Source organism: Ailuropoda melanoleuca, chromosome 16, assembly GCF_002007445.2.
Source record: "Ailuropoda melanoleuca isolate Jingjing chromosome 16, ASM200744v2, whole genome shotgun sequence".
Lineage (NCBI taxonomy): Eukaryota > Metazoa > Chordata > Mammalia > Carnivora > Ursidae > Ailuropoda > Ailuropoda melanoleuca.
Window position 1 is genome coordinate 13,722,099 of NC_048233.1, and position 15,110 is coordinate 13,737,208.

General features: G+C 39.3%; 1 protein-coding gene across 1 annotated transcript in view; it reads right to left on the reverse strand.

The window, feature by feature from the left end:
* GUCY2C (guanylate cyclase 2C) overlaps nucleotides 1–4,292 on the reverse strand; it is a 72,906-nt gene extending 68,614 nt beyond the window's left edge. Inside the window, exon 1 of the mRNA XM_034645989.1 lies at nucleotides 4,082–4,292. Coding sequence (XP_034501880.1) covers nucleotides 4,082–4,292 — 211 coding nt within the window. The remainder of the gene's footprint in view (nucleotides 1–4,081) is intronic.
* Nucleotides 4,293–15,110: the final 10,818 nt, after the last annotated feature.

The following is a 15,110-nucleotide window of genomic DNA, read 5'->3' on the forward strand; positions in this document are numbered from 1 at the left end:
CAGTGGCCCGTACACGTACACAGTCGCTCAATGAAAACAGGGCTTTGGGAAGATGGCCACACCCGCAGCTGTTAATGTGTAGGATAGCTCTTCCTCCTCGCCCCCTCTGAGGGCTCTGCTCCCTCCTGCCACCATGAGGGGAACTGAAAATGACCCACTGAAAAATTCAATGGTCCAGGTATCCCGTGGCAGATGGGCATAGCAAAACCGAGTATAAATCCTGCCCAGGATCCAGAAGAAGGGAAGCCAACATCTATTGAGTGTGACCTCAGGCAAGTGACTTCCTCTCTGGGGCCCCAGTTTCTCATCCATTTATAGATAGAACAGAACTGGATGATCTGGATTTTTGCACGCATTATTTCAATCCTTAAGCTGCCCCTGAATCCTATGAGGTTAATTAATATTTTATCTTTCAAATTTAAAAATGAGAAAATGAAGGTCTAGAGAGACTCCAGAAGTACCTCGAGACTCTTTCAGGAGGGCTAGGAGGTCAAAGCTATTCTAAGTATATTAACACATTCTTTATTTTTTCCACTCTCCTTTCATGAGCATAGACTAGAGTTTTTGAGAGGTTACATAATATTAATTATATTATCACAACAGAGTAAAAGCAGAAGCAGATATGAGGATCCAGCCATTTTCTATGAAACCTGACATTAAAGATGTACAAAAATGTAAATTGATACCATTTTTCCTACCTATTTTTATTTTTTGGCTTGAGAAATATAGGTTTTCTTTAATAAGAAATTTAATTTATGTGAACAGATAAAGTGTTTGTAATTATTTTAAATTAATCAATAAGCAAATATTTAAAACATTTCTCAGTCTTAATTTCCAATACAGTCAATGTCAGTAAATGTAACTTTATAAATAAAACTGTACAGACCTCACAATTATTTTTAAGTGTAAAGAGGTCTGGAGACCAAAAAGTTTGAGAGCCACTCCTATAGAACATACTGTGGTAGGCTGCTGCCTCTCGACACTTGTGCTTCTGTTTTTTAATTGGATAGGGGAAGATGAAGATCTCTTCCCTTTTATCTCCCCAAATCCCAAGGGATTTCTCGAGAAAATACTGAAAGATTTTCAGACAACGTAATGACTTCATATCAAAGCTTAATTTTTAAAAATAAACAGTTCCCCCAAATGCTGTTTCTCATCCTTACTCTGCCTGCACCTCCACCCCGCCAGGATACCTCACAGTCCTGGGAAGATGAGTGGAATGCTGTCGAATATGGAGTAATCTAGGAGCCCTTTCTCTCCTACCTAGGGCTTTGAGGATGGGGTTGGACCAAAGTGAATCCGAGCATAGGTGCTGGAGTCTAGGAAGGGGATCCCCTCAGCCCATGAGATCATTGGAGGGTATGAACTAGGTGTGCCTTAGGACCGGGCTATACATCCTTGAGGAGTGGATGTCCCTAGGTTGAAGGAATCTCTTTTTTCATGTTTTCCACCAAATCCTAACTATTCTTCCAAACAGAGGTTTCCTAAGTACTGGGAAAAAGTATCCTTTTCTTCCATCTGGACATCACGCACATTTGGACTCTTTAATTTTCTTCAATTTAGCCCTTAAATATATTGTCTAAGACTTCCCCCCAAACAATAATGTTCACTATGTTTAGAACATGAACCTATCTTTCCGTCACAACCTGCACTTCTTGAGTTTCCTATGCATGAACATCCATCTAACAAAATGCATCACCACATGCAAAAATCTGGGCATTATTGTTTATTCTTTCATCCCCCACAAAATTCTCCACTCATTTAATCTTCTCAACCACCTCACCCTGCCTAATTCTATATTGTAAATGAGATGACTGGAACATAGAATAAACAACCCAATAAAGCGTTTGTAATCGCTAGTGATAGGTGGACCAGGAATTCAAATGCAGGTTATATGAGTCCAGAGATCAGATCTTACCACTATACCACACTGTTGATTTTATATCCTGGTAACTTGCTCAAGTAACAGCAGCAGCACCACAGCAATAACATATTAACATCCTCAAAAAAACCAACAATGACAATAATAAAACAACTGTAACTCTTGGGGTTCTTACTGCATTTCGGTCTGTGTTTTATGTACTTTATATGAATTTCCTCATTTAATTCATAACATACCACATGAGGTAACTACTTTCTATTGTGATTTTATAAAGTAAGAGGATTGAGGCTCAGAAAACTTAATTTGCTCCAGGTCACTGGTGATAAATAGCTGGGTAAAAAGCTGGAATATGAACCAAGATCTGATTCCAAATCTCTGCTTCTAACCACTGCCTTATTTTGATAAGAAAGTAGTTCATGGTGGGTAAAGATCTTACAGTGGCAATACGATACACTCTTTGGAACCAGACAGAATCTCATTTCCAACAGGCAACCTGTATGACTTCAGCAAAGTTATTAAACCTCCACTGTGAAACTGTATCATTAATGCCAATCTTACAGAGCTGTGATGACTCAAGAGATTATATATCTTACCTAAGACAAGACAGGTACTCAATAAACAAGGAAACCGAGGCTCAGAGAGACTAAGGGAAATTGCTCACCCAGGGTCACAAGGAGAGAAAGCTCTGGGACAGTGACTCCAATCCACGTCCTCAGATTTCAAATCAAATGTTCCTTCCATGATGCCACAGTCTTGGTAAATAAGGGGATTTAATTAAATGACCTTATAGTTCCATTACAGCTCTGGATTAGATCCATCTATTTACATCTGAATTGGTCTCAGGGAAGATTGAAAGAAATGTATATGGCACAGCAATAAGTTATTACACATTTGTGATGTATGATACCGCTTGCTATTATTACCATAGAATTTTACTGTATTTTTAGTGGTCATTCAAATTTTATTTATAACAACTTCTTAGATCACACACATCCAGTCTACTAACAGAGATACAGCATGAGGCTTAAATACCTCCCATACACTGCGTGCAGTCACTGGCAGAAGTACCAAAAACATGGAGCATGTACCTTGGGCTAGCCACATGGCAAGGACAGCAAGAGCCTGATGAAACCATGCAACTTGGGCACTAGAAAAGAGCTAAGTACCACAGAATTTTAGAGAAAATTAAGACATACCCTCTTTAGAACCATAAATAAACGTTAATATGTATGATATAGTCATTGACTCAGTAATTATACTTTTGGCAATCTAGTTCCAAGAACAGAAAATGCTTATTGTAATTTTAAAATATTTTAAAATAATCATGAAAATTTAGGAACAATAGGAAATCATGCCGGAGGGAATAATTAAATGGTTTGGGAAGATATCTACTCCGAGGAATATTATACATCCACTCACATGATGTGAACATTCACATGAAGATTATGCAGCTAGAGGAAAGTCACTTGCAGAATAATGTGAAGTAAAATCAGAAAATAGAAAATTGTTTCTATACCATAGTGACCCCAACCATGTTCTTAAAAACAAGAAACTGAGAGACATATTAACAGACACTGGAAATATCCAGGTGGCTGAAAATTATTCAGGCGTGATTTTTTTCTGTTTATATAGTTTATCCGACGCTATAATATTTATTTTACTAATTAGTAGGTACAATAACAACTGCAACACTGAATTTGGTTGCAAATTTATTTGATTATGTCTTATAATAATAGCCAACAGAAATGTAAAGAGCAAACAGATGGATGAAAAATCCCAGAAAAAAGAGTCAGCATCTGTATGAATTTAACTCTCTTAATTCATCTTGACTGGTAACCCTGCAAAATCTCAGGTCCAGACCAAATATTGCCTCTGACCAGCTGCGGAAAGGAACATGATGCCTCCTTGAAACCGAGCCATCAATCCAGGTTTGTCTGGGGCAGTTCACTGCTGTGAACATCTGGCATTCCCTGGGTTGGGGCCATTCCAAGAGCAGGGTGAATTATGATGGAACACAGTGCGGTAGGACTTAAATCCTTCTCTCTGAGGACCCACTGCCTTGAACTAGAAAGGGGTTGTCGGACAAGCCCTTACAGGAGAGTGGGTGATCAGGCAAAGAATGGAAGGTTTTTGCTAAGCACCCCTTTGACCCCAGAGGTGGTAACAGAGAGGAGGTGGACTCTGTGACCATATTCTTACCAGCATTAAGCAGACGCTGTCTCACTATTTCCACTCCCTCATTCACCGCTTCTTTCAAGTTATCCAAGGACTCTGGGAAGGCTGAGTTGTTCATCATCAGGACGCTGATCTCGTAGCTGCCATTGTTGCAGTTCCGACTGATCTGGGAGTCCCAGAACGTCAGCCCTGGACAGAGGAGCAGTGACCACAAAGCTAAGCCCAAGAGTGTCATCTTCGTGACCTTGCTTACCTCAGAACCATACTCCTTGTGCTCACTTGTTTTACTCTGTGCCTTTAGGGAGGCAGGAACTCCAGCTGGGCAGCCTCTAGCTGGGTCCTTTGGTCCACTCTTCCCCACGCTCCTTTCTGGTCATGCCCCACTGGTCACGTGGACCATGGAATACGGCCTGCCTTCCAGCAATTAGCAGCTACATTATGACAGGAGATAAACCAAAGTTCACTTTGTGTGTTTGCTCACAGAAAGGCCAGAGTTATAAACAGAGAGATTACCTGGGCCTCACCCAATAAAAATACATCAATTTGTGATACATCACTGGGAAGAGGGAAAAGGGGAAGAGAGAAGTATAGTATATACATAAAAAGATTTGTAAAGTGAAAAATAAAGGTCAAAGGGCTTAAGGGAAGCACAAATATCATGGACTGTTGGTGTTTAGGTTCTATCTGTACACCGGAACTGAATCCTTAACTAGGAAGAACTGTGTTTCAATCACCTGGCCAGGAACTATTTATTGAGACTTGACTAGGTGCTGGGCATTAGCAAGGCACTAGGTATACAGCTATAGATGGTGCGGATACATTAATGTCTTTATGGAACATGCATTCTGGTGGTGAAGACACATGGTGAATAAATAATTATGAATAAACTCAACTGTGAATAAAAAGTGTAGAGTGCTGTGGAGTACACGGCAGATTAACATAACCTATTCTAGAAAGTCAAGGAAGTTTCCTTGAGAAAGTGTCCTTTAAGCTAAACCCTGAAGATGAACATGAGTCAGCTGACTGGAAAAAGAAAGAGGGAATGGGAGGCAGGGAGACAGCGTATGCTAAGGCCCAGAAGTGGGAAGTGACATGAATGTTTGAGGAACTGAAAGAAACACAACCTGGTTGGAGTAGAGAGAGCTATAGTCTAGTAGCAATAAGGCTGCCAGTGGAGTAGACAGGGGTAGGCCATAGGGTTTCCTATAAGCCAATATAGGATTGGAAGGATTGAAGGCTTCCAAGGAACGAATGACCTAGAGAGAGTGGGGACATGGAGTAAATTAGGGAAGTGTTTCTGTGATCCAAATGAGAGGTAAAGGAGACCTGGATGAGGGCAATGGCAGTAGAAACAGGTTCAAGAGATATCTAAGAGGAAAAATATTTGAGACTTGATATTTTTTGGATCTGGGGCATTAGAAAGAGGAAGGGGTCAAGAGTGGCCCCTGATAAGCTCAATTGTGTAGATGGGAAAGCTATTTACTAAGCTCCAGGATTGTGGAAGAGGAGCAAGTTAAAGGAAGAAGATTGTGACTTCTGTTTTTGGCCATGTTGATTTTAAGGAACCTGTGCAGATGTGGGAGTAGACTGCAGTTTTGGGAAGAAGACCTGGTTCTTGGGTTTGGAAATCTAGTCAGAAATGTAGTACAATTGACCAAATAATGTCATTATTTACATCAGTGACTTGATGACCACTTCAGGAAAAATTTATGTTTTAAACTTAAAGCAAGTGACATCAACAAGATGGAGGGTTAGGAAGCCCCAGCTTTCATCCCTCCACGAGAACAAATTAACAACTGCTCACTGATGAAAATAGCTCTGGGAGAGCTTTGGAATACAATGCAGAAGCTGCGGCAACCCACTGGAACATAAAAACCAAGATGGCCCCATAAGAAAACGTAAGAATTTTATGTGCGTCATTCTATCCTCCAGTCTGGCACTGCTCCACACCAAGAGGGATCCTCTTGGCCATGACCTCCCACTGCAGGGAAAGGAGAGCAAGAGGACCTCGGCAGCCCTCACCATTGGTATGAAAACCTGCAATTTTTGCCACTGAGCACCTCTACAGTTTTTGCCGACACTAACTCCAGCTGACAGAGCTGCCTGAGTGGATGTTGCTGTGTCTCCTTCGAGAACAGCTGCTGGTGCACCCACCTTGGGGCTGGAGCCACTGCACCACCCTCTCCAGTGCCTTGGTGCCTGCACCCTAGGTCCCAGCACCCAAAGGGATCTCATTGGCCAAGACTTCCCCTGTGGGGTAGAAGGAGAGACGGAGAACGCTAGCAGAACTTGCTGCTGTAGTTTTGGTGCGAAGGATGTTTGCAGTCTTTACCAATGCTGACCTCAGCTGACAGAAGTGCCTGTTAATGAGTACAGGATATAAAAAGAAGCACTCTGATGATAAGAACACAAAATGTAGGGATAGGAGAGTAAAAGTATAAAATTCTGTATGCAATTAAAGTTAATAAATACAAAAAAAAGAAAGAAAAAATAAAAACAAATCACTATAAAAATATCACCAAATAGCAAAGAAGAAGAAAAGAGTGGAAGAGAGGTACAAAACAGGTGCAAAACAACAGAAGACAATGAACAAAATGGCAATAATAAATCCTCTCATAGCAATAATTACTTTATTTATTTATTTTGTTTGTTTCAGGTTTTTATTTAAATTCTAGTTAGGTAACATATAATGTAATACTGGTTGGAGGAGTAGAATTTAGTGATTAACTTACATATAACACCCAGTGCTCATCACAACAGGTGTCCTCCTTAATGCCCATCACACATTTAGCCCATTCCCCGCCCACCTCCCCTCCAGTCACCCTCAGTGTGTTCTTAATAGTTAAGAGTCTCTTATGGTTTGCCTCCCTCTCTTAATAATTACTTTAAATGTAAATACATTAAACTCACCGATCAAAAGGCATAGAGTGGCTGGCTGAACAGATCAAAAAAACCCCACAATACTCACCAACATGCTACATATAGGAGATTCACTTTAGATTTAAAGACACAGATAGGCTGAAAGTGAAGAAATAGGAAAAGATACGCCATGCAAATGGTAACCAAGAGAAAGAAGGGGGCTATACTTACATCAAACAAGTTATACAAAGAAGGACATTATATAATGATAAAAGGGTCAATTCAACAGGAAAATATAACAACTATAAACATATATACCCTCAACACAAGAGCACTTAATTACATACAGCAAATACCAACATATCTGAAGGAAAAAATCGACAACAAACGACAAGTTGACAACAATACAATAGCAGTAAGGGACTTCAATACTCCACTTACAATAATGGATAGAATACCAAGACAAAAAAAATAAATAAATAAATGGAAAAAACAGCTGATTTGAACAATATTACAGATCAAATGGATCTAACAGACATATACAGAACTTTCCATCCAAAAGCAGAAGAAGACATATGTTTCTCAAGTAAGCAACGTCCATTTTCTAGGATATATCATGTTACATTGCAAAACAAGTCTTAACAATTTTAAGAAGATTAAAACCATTCCAAAATTTTTGTCTTACCACAGTAGAATAAAACTAGATGTCAATAACAGCAAAAAATAAATATCTAAGTAATAAATAAATAACAGAAAATTCACGAATATGTGGAAACGAAACATCACACTCTTAAACAACTCTTGGGTAAAAGTGGAAATCAAAAGAGAACTTAAAGAGTATCTTGATACAAACAAAAAAAGAAAACCAAACCCATACCAAAACTTATGGGATGGAGGAGAAGCAGTGTTAAGGGGGAAGTTTATAGCTATAAACATTTACATTAAGAAAGATCTCAAATAAACAATCTAATTTTATACATCAAGAAACTAGAAGAGCAAACCAGACCCAAATTTAGCAGACAGAAGGAAATAATAAAGATTAGAAGAGAAATAATAAACAAAACTAATAACTGGCTTTTTGAAAAGATAAAACCGACAAACCCTTAGCTAAGGAAAAAAGAGAGAAGACTCATATAAATAAAATAAGAAGTGAAAGAGTGGACATTATAATGGATGTCTCAGAAGTAAAAAGAATCATAAGGGACAATTATAAGCAATTATACACTAATAAACTGGGTAACCTAGAAAAGTTGCATAAATTTCTAGAAACATGCAGCCTACCAAAACTGAATGAAGAAAAAATGAAAAGTCTGAAACAAATAACAAATAAGGAGATTGTATCAGTAATTGAAAACCTCAAAAAAGAAATCCAGGACCAGGTGTCTTCATGTGTAAATTCCACCAAGTATTCAAAGAAGAGTATCAATCCTTCCTAAACTCTTTCAAATACAGAAAAGGAGGGACCAGTTCCAAACTCATTTTATGAAGTCAGCATCATCCTAATACCAAAACCAGATAAAGAAATAAGAAAAGAAAATTATAGGCCACGGGGGCGCCTAGGTGGCACAGCGGTTGGGCGTCTGCCTTCGGCTCAGGGCGTGGTCCCGGCGCTATGGGATCGAGCCCCACCTCAGGCTCTTCTGCTATGAGCCTGCTTCTTCCTCTCCCACTCCCCCTGCTTGTGTTCCCTCTCTCGCTGGGCTGTCTCTGTCTCTGTCGAATAAATAAATAAAATCTTAAAAAAAAAAAAAAAAGAAAATTATAGGCCAACATTCCTCATGAACATAGATGAAAAATCCTCAATAAAATACTAGCAAACTGAATTCAATAGCACAGTGAAAAATCACGCACCATGATCAAGTGAAATTTATCTCTGAGATGCAGGGATAGCTCAATATATTCAAATCAATGTGATATACGATTATCAAACAAAAGCAAAAAACAAAACACAACAAAACAAAACAAAAAACATGATCGTCTCACTAGATTAAGAAAAAGCAGATGAGAAAGTCCACTAATTCATGATTATAATTCTTAGGGCTCCTGGGTGGCTCAGTCAGTAGAACATGTGACTTTTGATATCAAGGTCATGAATTCAAGACCCACAGCTCCATAGCCCCATGTTGGGTGTAGAGCTTTTTTTTTTTTTTTTAAGTACATGATTAAAATTCTCAATAAAACAGGTATGAAGGAAACTTACCTCAACACAATAAAGGCCATCTATGAAAATCTCACAGCTAAAATAATCAATAGGGAAAACCTGAAACCTTTCCCTTGAAGATCTGGTACAAGGCAAGGATGCCACTCTTGCCACTTCTTTTCAAAATAGCACTAGAAGTCCTAGCCAGAGCAATTAGGGAAGAAAAAGAAAGAAAAGTCATCTATAAAAGGAAAACTCCCTTCTATTTCTCATTTACTCTCACACTACACTCATATTTCACTTCAATTCTCACACCAAATGTGTGGGTTTTCCACACATCAAGCAATCCTCTGATATCAGATGGGTGATTATTCAATTAACTCAATTCTGTCACTATCTAACTGAAGAGAGCACTAGATTCCACAGGTTAAGAGCTCAACCCCACAAGTCTGCTGCTCCAACTTCAGATACCAGTCATAAGCCCCAAGATGTCACCTGTAATCCTGACCAACTATCTATAAATTGGGGTTCTCATAACCTTTTCCTTGGGTTTGATAATCTGCTAGAATGACTCATAGTACTCAGGGAAACACATTTACTGACTTATTATATAATAAAGAATATGATAAAGGATGCAGATGAACAGCCAGGTGAAGAGATACATGGGAGAGGTCTGTATGTGTCCTGAGTGCAAAACCTCCTGTCCCCATGGCATTGGGTTGCATCACCCTGTTAGCATGTAGATGTATTTGCCAATACAGGAACTCCTAATACTGTACTTTGAGGATTTTTATGGAGGCTTCAGTGCAAGTGCATTTACTCAATTTCTAGTCTCTCTCCCCTTCCCAGAGGATGAGGATTGGGGAAAAAAGTTCCAAGCTTCTAATCATGGCTTTGCTTGGTCTAATGATCAGCCCCCATCCTGAAGCTATTCAGAACCCCACAAAGAATTGCCTCGTTAGAACAAAAGCCACTCTTATCATCCAGGAAATTCCAAAGAATTTAGGAGCTCTGTGTCAGGAACCAGGGGGTAAAGTTCTATGCGTATGTATATGTATGTGTATAATTATTATTAATACACAGCATTGAAATCAGAAAGGAAGAAGTAAAATGATCTCTGTTTGTAGATGACATGATCATATTTCTAGAAAACCCTAAAGACTCAAAAAACTAAATCAAACATTAGAACCAAGAAATGAATTCAGTAAAGTGGCAGCATACAAATCAACATACAAAAATCAGTAGCATCTTTATACACAAACAAGAAATTATCTGAAAAGAAAATTAAGAAACAACCCCACTCATAATAAGTAAAAGAATGAAATATTTAGGAATAAACATATGAAAGATCTGTACTCTGAAATTATAAAACATTTATGAAGAAAATTAGAGACACAGATAAATGGAAAGACAACCTATGTTCATGAATTGAAAGAATTAATACTGTTAAAATGTCCATACTACCCAACGTGATCTACAGATTCAATGCAAATGCAATCCTTATCAAAATCCCAATGGCAATCTTTAAAGAAATAGAAAAACAATCCTAAAATTTGTATGAAACCATGTAAGACGATGAATAGCTAAAGAAATCTTGAGAAAGAACAAAACTGGAGGTATCGAATGTCCTGAATTAAAAATATATTATGAAGCTATAGTAATCAAAATAGTGTGGTACTGGCATAAAACTATACTTATAGACCAATGGGACAGAATAGACAACACAGAAATAAATTCACACACCATGATCAATTGGTCATTGACAATGGTGCCAAGAACATACAATGGGGAAAGGATGTGTCTTCAGTAATGGTGTTGGGAAAACTGGATTTCTACAGGCAAGGAACGAAACTGGACCCTTACCTCCCATCATGACCAAAAATCATCCATCAAATGCATGAATGGATAAAGAAAATGTGTTATATATATTATTATATTATAATAATTACAATATATATAATTACATTATATACTTATGTATAAATAAATGTATGAAATGTGTGTGTTTATATATGTATAGATATATATAGATATTCCACACAATGGAATATTATTATTCGGCCATGAGAAAGAAGGAAATGCTGCCATTTGCAACAGTGTGGAGGAACTTAGAGGACATTATGCTGAATGAAATAAGCCAGACACACAAAGGCAAATACATGAACTCACTTGTATGTGGAATCTAGAAGAGTCAAACTCATAGAAGCAGAGAGTAGAATGGTATTTGCCAGGGACTGAGGGGAGAGGGAAATGAGGAGCTCTTGGTCAGGGAATACAAAGTTCCAGTTACAGGACATGAGCAAGTCTTGAAGATCTAATGTATAGCAATGTGACTATAGTTAATATTGTATTATATACATGAAATGTGCTAAAAGGATTAATCTTTTAAGTGTTCTCACCACACATACACACACACGAAAGAAAATGGTAATTATGTGTAGTGATGTCTGTGTTAACTAGCTTGGTTGTGGTGCTTACTTCACAATGTATACATACATCAAAACATCAAGTTGGAAATCTTAAATACATACAATTTTTATTTGTCAATTATACCTCAATACAGTTGGGGCAAAAAACTTAAAGTTTTTAAAAAATAAGTGTTAACTAGCACTGTAACTTTTCCCCAGAAGTAACAGTGTTAAAGTCACCACATATAATACATGAATTGCTGATAAATTCAATCAATCAAAGTGGTGGTGACCTTCCAAAATTTTTTTTGATAAAAGCTGAAGTGTAGCCATTTTTCAGGTCACTTGACTGGTCCTCTAGTCCACCTGATGACACCTTGGCACTGGGAGTTACCTTCCCCATTGTGGGGCCTACAGGGAGAACAGATTTGCTCAGGACATGACTTGAGAGAGATCCTATGAGTGATTATGAGAAGTCTGTCTTCAGACCTCCTGCGATAGGACAGTGATCGCCTGGTATAACACTCTGGTTCCCCTGACTTAGCCTAGCTGGTTCTATTGTTCAACCCAAGTAGAATAAGAAATGCATTTTGGGTACTCAATAAACCAAACCTCAACAGAAGGGATTAATAAAATTGAATGGTACTGGTTGTGATTCTCATCATTTTAAGTAGATGGGAACCTGAAGGATAGGCTGGTTACAGAAATTTACTCAGTTATTGGAAACGACCAGAAGTTATGCTTCTGTTACCAGAAGCAGAGGGGAGAAATAGAGTGGTAACCACAAAGGGTAGGATTATGGGAGGATCTATTCATGTAACAATAAATGAGGAAGAACAACCAGTACTTTAGTCAACACGGGTTGACCAAAAAGGGATGAAGAGTATCATGGCTGGATGGTGTTTGCCTCAAAGAAACAGAGGTCGGTTTTTAAAAAAAATGTGAAATTATGAAGTAGATAATGCATATAAAGGCAGAGTCTGCCATAAATATATATAAATTAAAAGAATAATAAAATGAACCCTCATGTACCTACATTATAGTTTAAGATACAAAATATCACCAGGGCCTTTGTACCTGCGTGTACCCCATCCCTAAGGTATCACCCCTCCTAATCTCCAGCATAGCCAGGAGATATAGGGAAGAGACCATGAAGAGATCAAAGATATTGAGGCATTTGTTGATCATGGTTTATCAGTATGGGGATGAAACATGTTGAAAATGGGACACTGGGGCGCCTGGGTGGCACAGCGGTTAAGCATCTGCCTTCGGCTCAGGGCGTGATCCCGGCGTTATGGGATCGAGCCCCACATCAGGCTCCTCCGCTATGAGCCTGCTTCTTCCTCTCCCACTCCCCCTGCTTGTGCTCCCTCTCTCGCTGGCTGTCTCTATCTCTGTCAAATAAATAAAATAAAAAATCTTTAAAAAAAAAAAAAAAGAAAAAAAAGAAAATGGGACACTAAAGGCCCATGTCGATGGGATGGTTGATGTGGAAAAAGGCAGGTTCAATCATGGTGTCTCCTGAAGTCTCTGACTTCACAGAACTCAGCTTTGATTTAGAAGGAGGGGGGGATTATTTTATGCGGTGGGGTAGGTGGTGGTGGGTGACTGACAGAGGTCAGGAGGTCAGGAGTGGGTGTTCCCTGGAGGCTCAGTGGATGTTAGGAAGTCTGGAACACTGGGCTGCAGGGAGAAACATGGCCATCCCAAGGCCGATTCACCTCTGCTACGGGGAATGGTTTTATATGTTGCACATCTGGACTCCAAGCCAAGCTTGGACTCAAACAGTGGTTTTCTAACTTAATTTGTTGCTGCTGCCACTTCCTATCATAGGAGAAAGAATCGATTTTTTGCTTTTGTTCGTTTGGTCTGGAAATTGCCAATGTGAACAAAAGCCATGTCGGGGGTGGGGGTGGGGGTGGGGAAGATGAGGTAGATAACTGCCCGGTGCTCTTAACTCAGATATGAAAACAGAAGGTACATGCAGTTCTGAGAATCCTCTGATTACGGCATGTAACCAGGAAAAGATTTCCAAATGGGAAGACCCAAGATAACAGCCCTTCCCGGGTCCTAAAACTGCTAGCACATAGATCGTAATTAAAGGGAGGCAGGTTTGCTGGGAGAGTTTCAAGGGTCAAAAGCAAAAAATAAAACACCAGATTTAAAGACACACTCCTCAACAGGACACAAAACCTCTCAAAGAAAGGAGAAAAGAAGAGCAATTACTCCACATGGGAAGGGGAAACTGAAGAAGCTGCTCGCATGTGCCACTCTTTTTGTTTCTAGCAACACTTCGGGTCTCTCTTGCAGGCTTCCCGCTAAGCTCTCCTTCTCACCTTTGGGACTGGAGGAGCGTTGAGTCCCTGAACTCCACAGCAGCCCGAGGCATCCTCTGTCTTGTTATCTCAGCGGAGATGCAAAAACGAGTTTTTCAAAAGGAATTTTACTAACTAAGGGGACTAAAACATGACATTGTTTTTAGTAAGTACAAAGTTAGAAATTCTGATCTGAATTTACTGAGAAAAAAATGGCAACAGTGACGTCTTCTTTTTTTTTAAAAAAAAGATTTTATTTATTGATTTGACACAGAGAGAGAGAGAGAGAGAGAGCACAAGCAGGCAGAGTGGCAGAGGGAGAGGGAGAAGCAGGCTCCCCGCTAAGCAGAGAGCCCAATGTGTGGCTCGAGATCTGGGATCATGACCTGAGCCGAAGGCAGATGCTTAATCGACTAAGCCACCCAGGCGCCCCAATGATGTGTTTCTTTTCTTTTTTTTTTTTTTTAAAGATTTTATTTATTTATTTGACAGAGATAGAGACAGCCAGTGAGAGAGGGAACACAAACAGGGGGAGTGGGAGAGGAAGAAGCAGGCTCATAGCAGAGGAGCCTGATGTGGGGCTCGAACCCATAACGCCGGGATCACGCCCTGAGCCGAAGGCAGACGCTTAACCGCTGTGCCACCCAGGCGCCCCCCAATGATGTGTTTCTTAACTGATGACTGAATAGACTCACGAGATTAACAGAAAACACACCGGATGCTGGGAGCCAGCAGTCGAGCGCTTCTGCTGCCTGTAGTGAAGTTTGCTTATCAAGGGTCCCTTGTGTTTGTGTCCAAATTTGCCAAATTTACTTATGAAGTTACGTCCTCAATTAAATGTTATATAGTCTGATAAAAATACATATGAAAAATGTTGGAAATCTTAAAGGCAAATTACTAAGAAAATTGCTGTGGCAAGACTGCTATAAAACACTGGGGAATAACATAAAAAACCTAAAAATAATCTGTCTTTAGAGAATTGTCAACTGTCTTCAAATAGCAAACAATGAAAATTGTAGAAAATACTTTAGGGGTTTGGTTTACTTCAGAAAGCTGATTCGGATCTCCAATCAGGGTTTTCCTGCTCAAAGAAACTCCTTGGCCTAAGGCCAACTAATTGGCAAATAAGTGAACATCAATATGCTTTGACATAAAATTAAAAATTTTAAGGTATAAAGGTATACTTTTTTTTTTTAAGATTTATTTATTTATTTATTTGACAGAGATAGAGACAGCCAGCGAGAGAGGGAACACAAGCAGGGAGAGTGGGAGAGGAAGAAGCAGGCTCATAGAGGAAGAGCCTGATGTGGGGCTCAATCCCATAACGCCTG